The 14,676-nt window shown below is 49.0% G+C and overlaps 1 protein-coding gene across 8 annotated transcripts in view; it reads left to right on the plus strand.

Annotated features, from left to right (window-relative positions):
* Nucleotides 1–14,676, plus strand: part of SULF2 (sulfatase 2) — a 130,223-nt gene that overhangs the window by 74,543 nt on the left and 41,004 nt on the right. For all 8 annotated transcript variants that reach the window (XM_030825251.1, XM_030825253.1, XM_030825255.1 and 5 more), the window contains one exon: nt 9,662–9,813. In XM_030825251.1, the coding sequence (XP_030681111.1) occupies nt 9,662–9,813 (152 nt within the window). The remainder of the gene's footprint in view (nt 1–9,661; nt 9,814–14,676) is intronic.

Raw genomic sequence — 14,676 nt, forward strand, 5'->3', positions numbered from 1 at the left:
TGTATATGTGCTTTTATTGTATTTTCATGCATTGTGTATATGTATATATGTACATGTATATTCATGCATTGTGTATATGTGAACGTTGTATATCTATGCATGTGTATATATGTGTGCCATATATTCATGCGTATGTGTATTTTTATGTCATTCACGCATGTGTATATATGTGTGTTGTGTGTTCGTGTATGTATGTATATGTATGTTGTGTATTTGTGCTTGTGTATATGTATTCATGCATGTGTGTATATGTATGTGTTGTATATTTATGCATGTGCATAAATGTGTGTGTGAGCTGGTTCCAAAATATGAGGACAAATTGCCAAATCAAAGTAAATAAATATTTAATGAAATGGTGTTGCATGATTCAGCGAGTCAGCTCTGGAACATTTGGACTCTTAGAGAGCTGTTTGTCAATTACCTTTAATGTAGTGTGTGGGTGGAGATGGTGTGGGATGAACATGTACCAAAAGTTGCTGATGTCCTTAAAAAAGCCCTGTTGATATTTCCAGCCAGATGGCCCGTCGTGGGGGAGAGAAAGTCCTCCGAAAGCAGTGGGTGCTTTCTGTCCTGCTGGCTGCCTCTTGGGAGGCCCTTAGGACAGATCAGGTCCTGTTTCACCCTTTGCATGCCTGTCAGCTCATCCACGTGCATAGCAGTGGGTGGGGCTGCACTGTCGTCTCATTGCCAACAACCACAGGGGACAAAGTCCTTTGTGGTCCCACAGCTAGGAGGTGGCAGATCCAGGATTCAAACCCAGACGGTCTGACTGCAGAGGTGCTTTGGGCACTCTGCCACATTACCACCTGTGTTACTGGGAAAAGGGAGAACTAGTGCTGGGAGGAACAGCGTGTTCCTACGCCAGCCCGGCATGGCGGGGACATGTCTGCAGCAGGGAGAGGTGGCCGAGGTTCCCAGTGGTTTCTGGTTGCAGGAGCCCTCTGTCTTCCCCCATTGTCCTTGGCTTGCTTAGTATCCCCAGTGATGCCTCGTGTGTCCCTGTGCCAGGTTTACCACCAGCTAATCTCAGTCCCTGGTGGCCACGAAACACAACTTTCACAGACCACAAATGCGATTATTACAAGGCAATTTCAGTTAGATTTGGGGCTGGGAGAGAAAACAGAAGGGTCTCCTCCTGCCATCAGGCTCCAAATCGTTCCCCAGGAGCACTTAACTCAGACAAATGGGGAAGCAGCCGCGTGGAGCCTCCACTGCAGAGCTGCCTGCAGGGGAAGTGGCCGACCTGCTGGGCCACGAAGCAGGGTGCAGGAAGGATATAGGGAGCTAGTGATCCCCTCCAAGGGGGCAGGGGGACTCCATTAAGCCAGATGTTAACAGCAAGAAGTTGGCTATAACAGGGGACGGGCCCATTGGTGGATAATGAAAATATAACCCTTAATAGGCAGCCAGTTCCAAGCAATGTACAGCTGTGTGTCACATAGCAACAGGGATACATCCTGAGAAATGTGTCGTTAGGTGATTCTGTCGTTGTGTGAACATCATGGAGTGCACTACACACGCCTGGATGGCATAGCCTACTACACACCTAGGTTCTGTGGCATGACCTATTACTCCTAGGCTATAAACCTCTACAGCATGTGACCGTACTGAATCCTGTAGGCGATGGTAACACAATGGGAAGTATTTGTGTATCTAAACATACGTGAACATGTTAATAGAGTACGGTAAAAATATGGTGGGCATGGTGGCTCATGCGTGTATTCCCAGCACTTTGGGAGGCCAAGGTGGGAGGATCACTTGAGCCCAGGAGTTCTAGACCAGCGTGGGCAACATAGTGACACCCCATCTCTACTAAAAATTAAAACATTAGGCTGGGCACGGTGGCTCACGCCTGTAATCCCAGCACTTTGGGAGGCTGAGGCGGGCAGATCACCTGAGGTCAGGAGTTCAAGGCCAGCCTGGCCAACATGGTGAAACCTTGTCTCTACTAAAAATTAAAAAATTAGCTGGGCATGGTGTTGGACACCTGTAGTCCCAGCTGCTCGAGAGGCTGAGGCAGGAGAATCGCTTGAACTCAGGAGGCGGAGGTTGCAGTGAGCCGAGATCATGCCACTGCACTCCACCCTGGGAGACAGAGTGAGACTCCGTCTCAAAAAAAAAAAAGTGGTTTCAGGTAAGAGTGGATCCCCAGGGCCTCAAACCAGCATCTCTTTATCTCTCTATCTCTTGTATCTCTCTATCTCTTCTCTCTCTCTGTCTCTGTCTCTCCCACCTCCGCATTTTTCCATATTGCTTCACACACACACAGACTCTTCCCTCTTGGTGGCAAGATGGCTGCCAGCAGCTTCGGTTATGTATCCCACCAGTTCCAAGTCCTGAGGAAGACGACCTCTTTTCTAGCAGCTCCCTAAAAATCCCAGGGCTGACTCGCTGCAGTTGGCCCAGCTTGGGTCACATGCCTTTGCCTCGACTAACCAGTTTGCCCATGATCACCAGGGGAATGCGGTCCTGATGGGTCAGTCAAGGATTTGCACACATTCCTGGAGTCAACAGTCAAGGTCAGCCCGTGCGACTTAAATAAGGAAGTGTTGGTGCCCAAAGGATGACAGAGCCAGGCAGGTGAAGCTTCCACCTAGTGCCGGGCACACAGGAGGCAGTAAGTGCTCTGGCCTTTCAGCAGATGCCGGCCCTGCTACCCAGGGGCAGTCGCCAGCCAGCTCATTGTCAATGGCCTTTCTTGGCCTGCCATTAATTCCTCTTAATCTGCCTGCCAAATTGTCCCACCCCCACGCCAGCCCCTCCTCTTGTGCTGTCCCTGCCTGGAAAGCTCAGGGAATCCAAGCTTCCTGGGCACCAGCCACCCGCCACAATTTGGGCTGGGCTTTTAATCTTGGTTTCAATTCCAGCTCATTCTCTTGGCTGTATCTCCCAGCCCAGGAGCCCCAGGGCCCATGCTAATTTGCTTCTCCCACCTCCACTGGTGCCGGAATAACCATTTTTAAAAGTGCCTTGGGGAAATCTAATCAAATGAGAGCAAAATCTAATTTGGCACTAAAAGCCTCTGACTGAAGCCCTGTTTTCTAGGGCCTGGTGGAGACTGCATAATACACCCTTTTGGGGTTTTTAAGGGTTGGGGGTTGGAGAAAGGAAAGAGACGTGAAAGGGGAGATTCTAGCAGAGGAAACAGTTTGGGATATGCTGACATCCGTGGCACTGAAAAGAATGGGCAGGAGGAAGACCCCCACCCACTCCCCGCGAAGAAATTCGTATCCCAGCAGCCAAGCCAAGAAGCTAAACTCTAGCATTCATCAGAAAGACCTTGGCCCAAGTCTTCAAGAACCAGTAGGTTCACTGGCTGGAGACTTGGAAGATGTGGGAGTGTAGCGGGAAACCCAGTTCCCCAGTGGGGAGTTCAGTGAAGCCTTTTTCTCTGACTTTCGGTTCACTTTTCTGTAAACTGAGGGGGTGAAAATCTGTGCTTCTTAAATGACTTGTGATCCGGGCTCCTTTCAGAATGTGTCAAAAGCTGTGGACTTGTTTCCAGGAAAATGCACAAAAGGCAAAATCTGGCATGCAATGTTCCAGGAGCGGTACGAACCCTGCCACTCCTCATGACAGTCTCCAGGACTCTATGGGATCTGTCCCCTCTTCCCCGTGATGACATTTCCTCCCTCCCTCACTGTCCCCCTTGGGTTCTGCGATGCCCCCACGTTTGTACTAGCCTCGGGGACTTTGTACCTGCCAATTCCCTCTGCCTGGAGCAGTTTTCCTCGTATCCCCTCTGACTCATGCCCTTCAGCCCAGCGGGGCCTCTCACAGCACCACATGGGGCCACTCTGTCCTGTCATTCTCTTTTATTTTCTTCATTGCATTTGTCACCATTCCCCACTAGAACATCAGCCGCACGAGGGCAGAAGGGATCCCGGTGGTCTTGTTCACTCCTGTGATTCCAGTGCCTGGGACAGCTCCCTGCATACCGTAGGGGTTTAATCAACACTTGCTGAATGGATATAGGCATGCATACCTTCCCTAGGGCAGTGGGACCCCAAATTCAGCAATTTCGAGTGCCACCATCATGAGGTTTACCATGCCCAGGTACACTGATTCTATTAATATTTTACCCTAGATTGTTTCACTCTGGACTTCAGTTGTTTCAAGAGGAATCTTTTACATCACTGCCAGTATTGTTTGCCACGAGTAGAAAGTGTCGGGGCTCTGTAGGGGTGTAACCAAAACGCAGGTGATAAGAGCGAGATCTGGTATAAAGAAAGTGATTGTTTATTCCAAAGCTAGCTGAGGGGAAGAAGTACAGTCTTCCTGCCTTAAGGGTACTGCTTTGCTTTTAGGAGCAGAAAGGAGGTGCTTTTAAAAGGGAGCCTGGCATGAATGGCACTCAGGGAAGGAAGTGAGTGCTGGGGGGTCTGCATGTCTCGCTCGAGTAGAGTACTTCATCTACCGGGAAGTCAGCTGGCAGCCACTGGTGCCTTTGTGGGTGGAACTAGGTTTTAAGGGTGGCCAGAAGCTCTCCCCCTGGGAGGGAGTTTCGCAGCAGGCATACTTTGGGTTGTAGATGGACCATTGTCTCTCGAGGCAACCTCCCGGTGAGTGAGAGTTCCGCTCCAGAGCCTCTAAGCACACGATTAGATGAACTTGCCCTGAAGAGAGTGTCTGGTGTAGGGGAGGTAAAAGGTCATAATTGCATTTCTAAAGGGCGAAGTGGGGCACAGGGGAAATGGAGAAAAAAGAAGAGTAAAAAATAATAAAACTCTGCCGGGCAGGGTGGCTTACACCTGTAATCCCAGCACTTTGGGAGGCCAAGGCGGGCAGATCACCTGAGGTCAGGAGTTAAAGACCAGCTTGGCCAACATGGTGAAACCCCGTCTCTACTAAAAGTACAAAAATTAGCTGGGCATGGTGGCCATGCCTGTAATCCCAGCTACTCAGGAGGCTGAGGCACAAGAATTACTTGAACCCGGGAGGCGGAGGTTGCATTGAGCTGAGTTCACACCATTGCCCTCCAGCCTGGGTGACAAGAGCAAGGCTCCATCTCAAAAAAAAAAATAAAGTAAAAAATAAAATAATAATTGGCCGGGCTCAGTGGCTCACGCCTGTAATCCCAGCACTTCGGGAGGCTGAGGCGGGTGGATCACGAGGTCAGGAGATTGAGACCATCCTGGCTAACATGGTAAAACCCCGTCTCTACTAAAAATACAGAAAAGTAGCCGGGCATGGTGGCGGGCGCCTGTAGTCCCAGCTACTCGGGAGGCTGAGGCAGGAGAATAGCGTGAACCTGGGAGGCGGAGCTTGCAGTGAGCCGAGATCGCGCCACTGCACTCCAGCCTGGGCAACAGAGCGAGACTCTGTCTCAAAAAAACAATAATAATAATAATAAAACTCATCTTTTTCTTAGAAAAATGAGAATATGGATTTATGAGGGGGCTTGTTAAATTTTACCGTCTTCCTTGTTGAGGTCCTGAGCCGATTAAGAAATCAGACCCAAGAGTCAGCAGATCAAAGTCAGCACTGCACTCTCATGAATCTGGTGAAGGCTGGGTTTGAGGGCATGGCTTCCTTCTGAGGGCATTTGGGCTTCCTGACTAAACTCCAGAGTGTGACAGACTTCCCACTGATGCAGGTCCACACCTCTCCTCCCCACGCAGACAGGACAGGCCTCCTGAAAACTAGCACTCCCTGGGGGCAGCTCAGTCCCCAGAGGAAAAGCAAGGGAAGGATTGGGCTATGCATGCCCACTTTGGCCCTTCAAACCCACTAGGCACATGCTAGGGGTCAGCAAACCACCGCCAATGGACCTAACCAGGCCCTCCATTTGTTTTAGTAAATAAAGTTGTATCGGAACATAGCCCCGCCCACTTGTTTATGTCTTGTCTGTGACTTTTTTTTTTTTCTTTTTAACAATAGCAGGGTTTAGTAGTTATCACAGAGACCCTTTGACCCTCTGGCCCACAAAGCCTAAAATATTGACTTACAGGAAAGGTTTGGTGACCTCTGCTGTATACTGTCCCCCTCAGAGGAGGTACAGGAGAGCATGGAGAGAGGCCAGGAGTGTTACATGGAGGGCAGCGTTAGAGGTGGGGGTCAAGGTACTAGGTTTAGGAAATCTTGTTTCCTGAGCTACACTTGGTCTCCAGGGGCCTTCCTGGCTCTCACAGTGTGGCTCTAAAGACCTGAGGGGTGAGATGCTGGAGGGTTGGACCATAGACAGGTTTATTTAAATAAGATAGGGTTTCTCAGCAGCACACGGTGGTTCACATCTGTAGTCCCAGAACTTTGGGAGGCCGAGGCAGGTGGATCACTTGAGGTCAGGAGTTCGAGACCAGCCTGGCCAACATGATGAAACCTCATCTCTACTAAAAATATAAAAATTAGCCAGGCATCATGGTGCACGCTTGTAGTCCCAGCTACTCAGGAGGCTGAGGCAGGAGAATCCTTTGGACCCAGGAGGCGAAGGTTGCAGTGAGGCAGCATCACACCATTGCACTCCAGCCTGGACAACAGCGAGACCCTCTCAAAAAAAAAAAAAAAAAAAAAAGATAAGGTTTCTTGAATTAGGCACTGCTGACATTTTGTCCTGGCTCAGTCTTTGTAGCGTGGGGGCTGTCATGTGCATCGGCGAATATTGAGCAGCATCCCTGGCCTCCACCCACCAGATATCAACAGCACACCAAGTTGTGATGAAACCAAAAATGTCTGCAGACATTGCCAAGTGTCTCCTGGGGACAGAAATTACCCCCCTTCTGGCCAAGAGCCACTCCTTTGAGGAGCTGGATGCATTGAGGCATCTCCAACATTCCAGGTGCCAGAGAAAGAGAAGCACAGGCCTTTAGCTTTCCCGGGACTCTCATGCTGCCTCCCACTCTATCAGTTACTCCCTGACACCTAGCCAGGGACGCCCAGTTGCTGTTTAATTAGGCACCCACCACCTAATTACACTTCACTCTGTGAAAACTAGATATGACTCAGACTCAGAGACTGCAGCCGGTTCCCCGCCTCCTCCTCTGCAGAACGCCAGGTTCTTCCCGTTTATTTTTGCTCCATCCTCCCACACAAAGGGAGGTTCCATCCCGGACCTTACCCCTGAGGCTGCTGGGGGATCCTCCCTTCCTATTTTCACCTCCCCTGTGTACCCAGATCCTTCCAGGAGGTGTTTCATCAGCTCCTCCCTCTGGAGTGGTCACCTCCTGGCCCTGCATGGTGGGCAAGTCATTTATTGAAGTGCTTCCCTTTGCCTTGTACTTTGGGGGTTTCAGAATCCAGCTGCTTGGGTTCCTAAGGGGTCTTCCCACTCCTGGAAAGTGTCAGCCATCTGCCAGGTCACCAGGAAAGCCCCTGCAGAGGGAGCCAACTCCATCACAGCTCTCCCAGGGCCAGGTGGCTCTGTACTTTCTCCAAGGACACTGGTGGATGGGTCGTCCTCTCCTCTAGGGGCACCAGAGCCCCATCCCACCCACTCTCCTCCTTCCTCTGGGGGTTCACCTCCCTGGCCTTTCTCTCCTCATCCTGGGTTCTCAGCCAAGCACTCACGTGGACATGGCCCAGCGCCGAGCTGTCTGTTAGCAAGATCTCCTTACATCCCTACAACCTCCTGGAACGCTCATATTCTGTGCTCTCAACAATACTCGTCAGAAATTTCAGAACTGCAGTGTCCTCATCTAGAAAGAGAGGACTAGAACAGGATTGCTGTCTCTGGACTCAAATTTTCCCACTTCTTAAATATGGCTTTATAGATTATAATTATTAAAAATTGTACATGCAAGCCAGGCACGGTGGCTCTCGCCTGTCATCTCAGCACTTTGGGAGGCTGAGGCAGGCAGATTGCTTGAGCTCAGGAATTCAAGAACAGCCTGTGCAGCATGGCGAAGCCCCTTCTCTACAAAAACTACAAAAATAAGCCAGGCATGGTGGCATGCGCCTGTAGTCCCAGCTACTCGGGAGGATGAGGTGGGAGGATCACTTGAGCCTGGGGGGTTGAGGCTGCAGTGAGCCGTGATGGTGCCACTACACTCTAGCCTGGGTGGCAGAGTGAGACATCTCAAAGGAAGAAAAAATGTACATGCAAAATAAAAACAGAAGAGGATCATGAAGAGGTCTTTTCTGTCTCCTCATCACAGAGTTTTTAGGCACATCCCCTTCCCGATGAATTAGGGTGATTTTCTTTAAGCTTTGTTGTTGATGTAAAGCGTGCGTGTAGAAAAGTGCACGGCTCCCAAATGTCCAGGCCCGTGAGGTGTCACCAACTGAACCACCTGCTCCAGCAAGAAATAGAACAAGGCCATCGCCCGAGAAGCTCCCCTTGCTGTTCCCACCCACCTTCCCCTGGTCTCCAGGATACCCACTGTTTTTATTCTAAAACCATAGATTAGTTGGGCCTGTTCTTGAATTTCACATAGATGAGGTCATATGGCAGGTATTCTTTTGTATCTGGTTTATCTCTCTTAACATTCTTAGGTTGTTGAGATGCGTCCCTCTTCTTGAATGTAGCACTAGGTCTTTGTTCAAGTCTCAATGTAGCCTTCCGTTTTGTAAATATGCAACAATTTCTTTACCCATCCTTTTGTTGATAAACATTTCATTTGTTTCTACTTATTTACTATTACAAATGTGCTGTCATGTCTTATACCTGAGTTTAGGTGAATGTATGAATACTTTTCTGTTGGGTAAATACCTAAGATTTAAATTGCTGGGTAGAAGTTACCAATGCGTTCAAATTTAGCAGACACATCCAAAGAGTTCCCTACCATGGTTGGACCAGTTAGGGCAGCCACCCAGTGTGTGAGGGCTCAAGTTGTCCCACATCCCCACCCATACTGGGTGTTGCCCGTTTCTTTAATGTTAGCCATTCTGGTTGCTGTGTAGCAGACAGAATCCAAGGGATCCACAAACTTCAATGGGAAAAAAAATTACACTCTGGTTTTCACTAACCTACAGCTGAAACTTAGCATTTGCTTCCAAGATGAGCATAGGCCATAAACCACAGTATGTTGGCAGAATCTGTAGCTTTGTCATCTGTAGAAATCACCAGTATTTAATATCCCATTGCAGTTGTTGCAGATATTGCAAAATATAATATTTTCACTCGTAACTATTCTGAAATGATCGCTCTCTGCAAGGTTTTAAAAGACACAGTAGGCGAGGTATGGTGGCTCACGCCTGTAATCCCAACACTTTGGCAGGCTGAGGCAGGCGGATCACCTGAGGTCAGGAGTTCAAGACCAGCCCGGCCAACATGGTGACACCCTGTCTCTACTAAAAATACAAAAAATTAGCCATGCATGGTGGCAGATGCCTGTAATCCCCGCTGAGGATTACTCGGGAGGCTGAGGCAGGAGAATCGCTTGAAACCCGGGAGGCAGAGGTTGCAGTAAGCCAAGATCGTGCCATTGCACTCCAGCCTGGGCAACAGAGCAAGACTCCGTCTCAAAAATAAAAAATAAAAGACACACTATATCGCAAATGCGTTTAGTATTTTGATAACCATATTTCCAAACAATTGATTTTCTCTGTAATCCTATATCTTGTATTCAGTGGACGTAATAACATTGGAGAAGGGATCCATTGCTCTGTGTGCCAGAGGGCTCCATGGCAGAGCAGGTGTGCATGCCCAGGCCTCGGACACACAATAGTTTAATAAACATCATCAGGCACTTTCTCATGTGGCCTCCTGATCCATCTCCCTCCGCAGCTTTCTTCGGGAAGTATCTTAATGAATACAACGGCTCCTACGTGCCTCCCGGCTGGAAGGAGTGGGTCGGACTCCTTAAAAACTCCCGCTTTTATAACTACACGCTGTGTCGGAATGGGGTGAAAGAGAAGCATGGCTCCGACTACTCCAAGGTAAGCTGCAACCTTTCCGGCCGGGGAGAGGCTGTGTGGCCCAGCAGTCAGGGGCCCAACTCAGGAGCCAGACTACCTGGGTTCAGATTGTGACTCAGACACTTAACAGTGTGACCTTAAGCATTTTACATACACCTCCTCCTTAGTTTTTTCATCTCTCAGCCAAGCACGGTGGCTCACGCCTGTAATCCCAGCACTTTGGTAAGCTAAGGCAGGTGAATCACTTGAGTCCAGGAGTTCAAGACCAGCCTGGGCAACATGACAAGACCCTGTCTCTACAAAAAAATACAAAAATTAGCTGGGTATGGTGGCACATGCCTATGGTCCCAGCTACTAGAGAGGCTGAAATGGAAGGATTGCTTAAGCCCGGGAGTTTGAGGCTGCAGTCAGCCAAGATCTTCCCACTGCTCTTCGGCCTGGGTGGCAGAGCAAGACTCTGTCTTTAAAAAAGAAAAGAAAAATGTATTCATTTCTCAAAGAATAGTCTCTGCTTCCAAGAGTTTGGTTTTTTAACATTTTGCCGAGGCAGAATATTCTTACAGAAAGTACATATACAGAGTGTACCATTCAAGGGCTTGCCACAAACTGAATGGACATGTGTAACGAGCACCTGGGTAGGCCAAGAAGAGAATGTCACCACCGCCCGCAGCAGTCCCTTCACGGAATTCCCCCCACTCGACACCCCTCCCACGAGGATAACGATGATTCAGACTCTTAGCGTTACAGATTCACTCTGCATCTGGCTTCTCTTGCTTATGTTATGTTGAGTTCATTCTTGCTGCCCAGCCTTCCATCATGCGCTTATACCACAATTTGTTTATTTCTTCTACTTTTATTGGGCATTTAGGTATTTCTAGTTTGGGGTTATTACAAATAGCGCTGCTGAGCACCGTCTAGAACCTAGCTCCTGGTGAGCATAGAGGCTCGTTTCTGTTACACCCGTTGCTCACAGCAGCGTTGCTGAGCATAGGGCGTGTGCATGTTCAGAGTGAGTGCGTGCTGCCTAAGCACCTGCAGCAGTGGTCGATCCTCAGTTGTAGCTTTTTCTGTATTTAACTTAAGATTAATTGACATGAGGTAACATGCACAGATCTTAAGTGGACCGCTGGGTGAATTTTCACATACGTGTGCATCTGTTTCACCGCGCATCTGTTTCACATATGCGTGCATACATTTCACCACGGCTCTGATCAAGACATAGAGCACTTCCAGAAGACTCCCTGAGACCCCTCTCCAGTCACGACCCCCCACCCTGGGGATGACATCTACTCTGACTTCTGACACCGTGGATTATTTTTGCCGATTCTAGAACTTCACCGAAACGGAATCATATAGTCTGTTCTCTTCTGCGTCTGCCTTTTTTCACCCGGCGCAATGTCTGTGAGGTGTGTGTTTATTCATTCAACAACTCATGGACATTTTGGTTGTCTCCAATTTGGGTCTATTATAAACTAAGCTGCTATTAACATCCTTGTCCATGGCTTTTAGTGGACATATGCACCCATTTCTTTTGATTATACACCCAAAGAAGAATTGCTGGGACATAGGATGTGTTAAGAAGTTGCACCCGGCCAGGCGCAGTGGCTCACACCTGTAATCCCAGTACTTTGGGAGGCCGAGGCGGGTGGATCACTTTAGGTCAGGAGTTCGAGGCCAGCCTGGCCAACATGGTGAAACCCCGTCTCCACTAACAATACAAAAATTAGCCCTGCGTGGTGGCAGGCGCCTGTAATCCCAGTTACTCGGGAGGCTGAGGCAGGAGAATGGTGTGAACCCGGGAGGTGGAGGTTGCAGTGAGCCGAGATCACATCACTGCACTCCAGCCTGGGAGACAGAGCGAGACGCCATCTCAAAAAAGAAAGAAAAAAAGATGTTGCACCAGTTTACACTCCCAACTGGAAATGGGAGTTGCCCTGCATCCCTTATCAATACTTTGTGTTGTCTTTTTTGTCAGGGCTGCTTTGCTGGGCGTGTAGTGGTGTTTCATTATGGTTTTACCACAAAGATTTTTGAGGATCACGTGAGTTAATACATGTAGAACATTAGAAGTGCCCCTTGCACATAGTAAATACTCAGTATGTAGTAGCTTAGATCAGGGCAACAAATATTTTCTGTAAAGGGCCAGATACTAAATATTTTAGGCTTTACAAGGCTTACAGTCCTGTTACCACTGCTGAAGTCTGCCATTATAGTGTGAAAGCAGCCATAGATAATAAACAAACAAGCATGGCCATGCTCCAAGGAAGCTTTGTTTACAAAAACAGGCAGTCGACCTGCTTGGCTGTAGTTTGGTGACCCCTGGCTTAGATGATGATGATGAGGAGGAGGAGGAGGAGGAGGAGAGGCTGACGTGATGTTTCATCCAGATGTCCCATTTTAAAAGAAATATGGAAATGAACAAATCTTCCTGCCCCATCTGAATCCTCAGAGTCAGCTCTGACATCCCCCCACAGCTGGTACATTCTTTCCCCAGACCGGCTGCCAAATCCATCCCTCTTTCTCTTTTCCCATCCCACTGCCACCAGTCCTGGGCCCTGCCTACTGTGACTTCCCAGGTTAAAGTCACTAGAGAGCAGGCAATCACTGAAAGAGGGTAGCAAGCCAGGAGTGTGTGGACAATAGGGAGCGGTGGGGACTGTGGAGAAGGTGTCTGTCTAAAAGGGGCAGATCGGGCCCAGGTAGAACTGTGGGCCCAGATGGCCAGTTTTCCTGATTTTTCAACAGAAGCCACAAATTTGTATTTTTTACCTATGAAATCTCCTGATTGGTAAATATTGGCAACTAATTCAGACTTTTCTAAAATCCTGCATCAATCGAGCATGCCTGACCCACAGGCCTGCGGCCCTTCAGCCCACCATGTCGTTCTTCTGCCAGCGCCCTCCAGGGACTGTACAGTGAGTTTCACATTTGGAGTCAGTGGGATCAGGTTGAGAGCCCCAAACTTGACACATATTACGTGACCTTGGACATGCTACATACTCCTAAGAGTCTCAACTCCCAAATCTGAAAAACAAGCATACCCTTGCATACTTAATCATGTGTACTTCCATTTACCAAGCACCTACCGTGTACCACTGAGCACCTACTGTGTACCAGGCACTGTGCTGGGTGTTTAACATGTAGTACTTCTGATATTCACAACAATCGTATGAGGGGAGTGGACTAGTCAAACCTGATTCCATTATTCATTCACCACCCCCAACAAGTATTCATTGAGGGCCTGCTGTGTGCCAGGCACCATGCCAAGTGCTGGCTTTTCCAAGGTGAATGAAAATAGACCCAGTCATGGTCCTCCTGGAGCTCACAGTCTGGCACGTGAAGATGTGATATAAACTATTAAGTGATGTGCACACATCATTAAGGCACACACACACACAGACACATCACACCTGTCTATTTTGTCATCCCCAGTATGAGCCATTTCAACCTCCAAGCTTGCTAGTTATTAGAATCAGCTCAAGTTTTTTTTTTGTTTTTTTTTTTTTTGAGACAGAGTTTTGTGCTTGTTGTCCAGACTGGAGTGCAATGGTGTGATCTCAGCTCACCGCAACCTCTGCCTCCCAGGTTCATGTGATTCTCCTGCCTCAGCCTCCTGAGTAGCTAGGATTACAGGCATGTGCCACCACGCCCAGCTAATTTTGTATTTTTAGTAGAGATGGGGTTTCTCCATGTTGGTCAGGCTGGTCTCAAACTCCCAATCTCAGGTGATCCACCCACCTCGGCCTCCCAAAGTTCTGGGATTACAGGCATGAGCCACGGCACCCAGCCACTATAGGGTAAATTTTTTAAATCAGACTAGGCTCTTGAAGTTGTTTGTGAAGAGAAATTTAACTCCCAGTGGCTTAATCAAAGAGGAAATATATTCACCTATTTAACTGAAACCAGCTGTAGGGGTATCAGGCATGGGTGGATCCAGGAGTTCAAATGAACCCCCAAGGAGTCAGTTTCTCTCTAAGGTCAGCTCTGTTTTCTTCTGCTGGACTGTATTCACAGAAGCTCTCTCTCCTCCTGGTAGCAATGCGGCCTTCCTTATATCCTCCCATCTTCCTGGCCAGCTGCAAGCGTGGGAATGTCTTTCCCAGGAGTCCCGGAGAGTCTCGGTGCATCTCATTGGCTCTGGATCAGTCCTGTGTCTGTCCCTGAGCCAATCAGTGCGGCCGGGAGGATGCCTGGTTCCCTGGACTATAAGTCACATGCTCTACTCCTGAGCCAGACGTGGGGGTAGCAGAAGCCCTACCCTGGAATATTGGCTGAGAATGAGCCCCAAATAAGAATGGAGTTTCCACCAGGAGAAGGCTGACTAGGTGCTCAATGGCCAAAAAATTCTCCTGCTTCTGTTCTGGAAACCCCCTCACACATGGAGATCTCTCTGCCTCTGACAGGTCATCCTGGGCTCCGTGTAAGTCTGATGGGTCCAGGCCCAAGTGGCAGAAGCCGCCCCCGGCCTGCCCTCAAGTCTCACTCTGCACATAGTAGGCCTCCAGCCTCCCAAGTGAATTAATTCCAAAGTTCCGATGCGGCAGTCCAGCATGGACTCCTTGGAATATAAATTCCAGTCCCAGGACTAAGCACGCTGTTTCCCTCCTCCCAGCCTCAGTGCAGGCGGATTCTCTAAATATCCTGGAAAATACATTCCCTCCTTTTTAAAATTCTTCACCACATCCACGCCTTATCTCAGAGCAGCCCGATAATCAAGTTATCCCGGGGTGCTCAGGATTCTTTTGGGGCTAAGCATGGGGACATAGAATGTCCGTCGTTTTGCCCTGTTTCCTGCCCACACACATCTCCCCCTGTGAATGAGAACAGCCCTGTGAGGGAGGCGTGAGAGGATTCCTGACACACACCCCCCACCCCCTGCCCAGT

Source organism: Nomascus leucogenys, chromosome 13, assembly GCF_006542625.1.
Source record: "Nomascus leucogenys isolate Asia chromosome 13, Asia_NLE_v1, whole genome shotgun sequence".
Lineage (NCBI taxonomy): Eukaryota > Metazoa > Chordata > Mammalia > Primates > Hylobatidae > Nomascus > Nomascus leucogenys.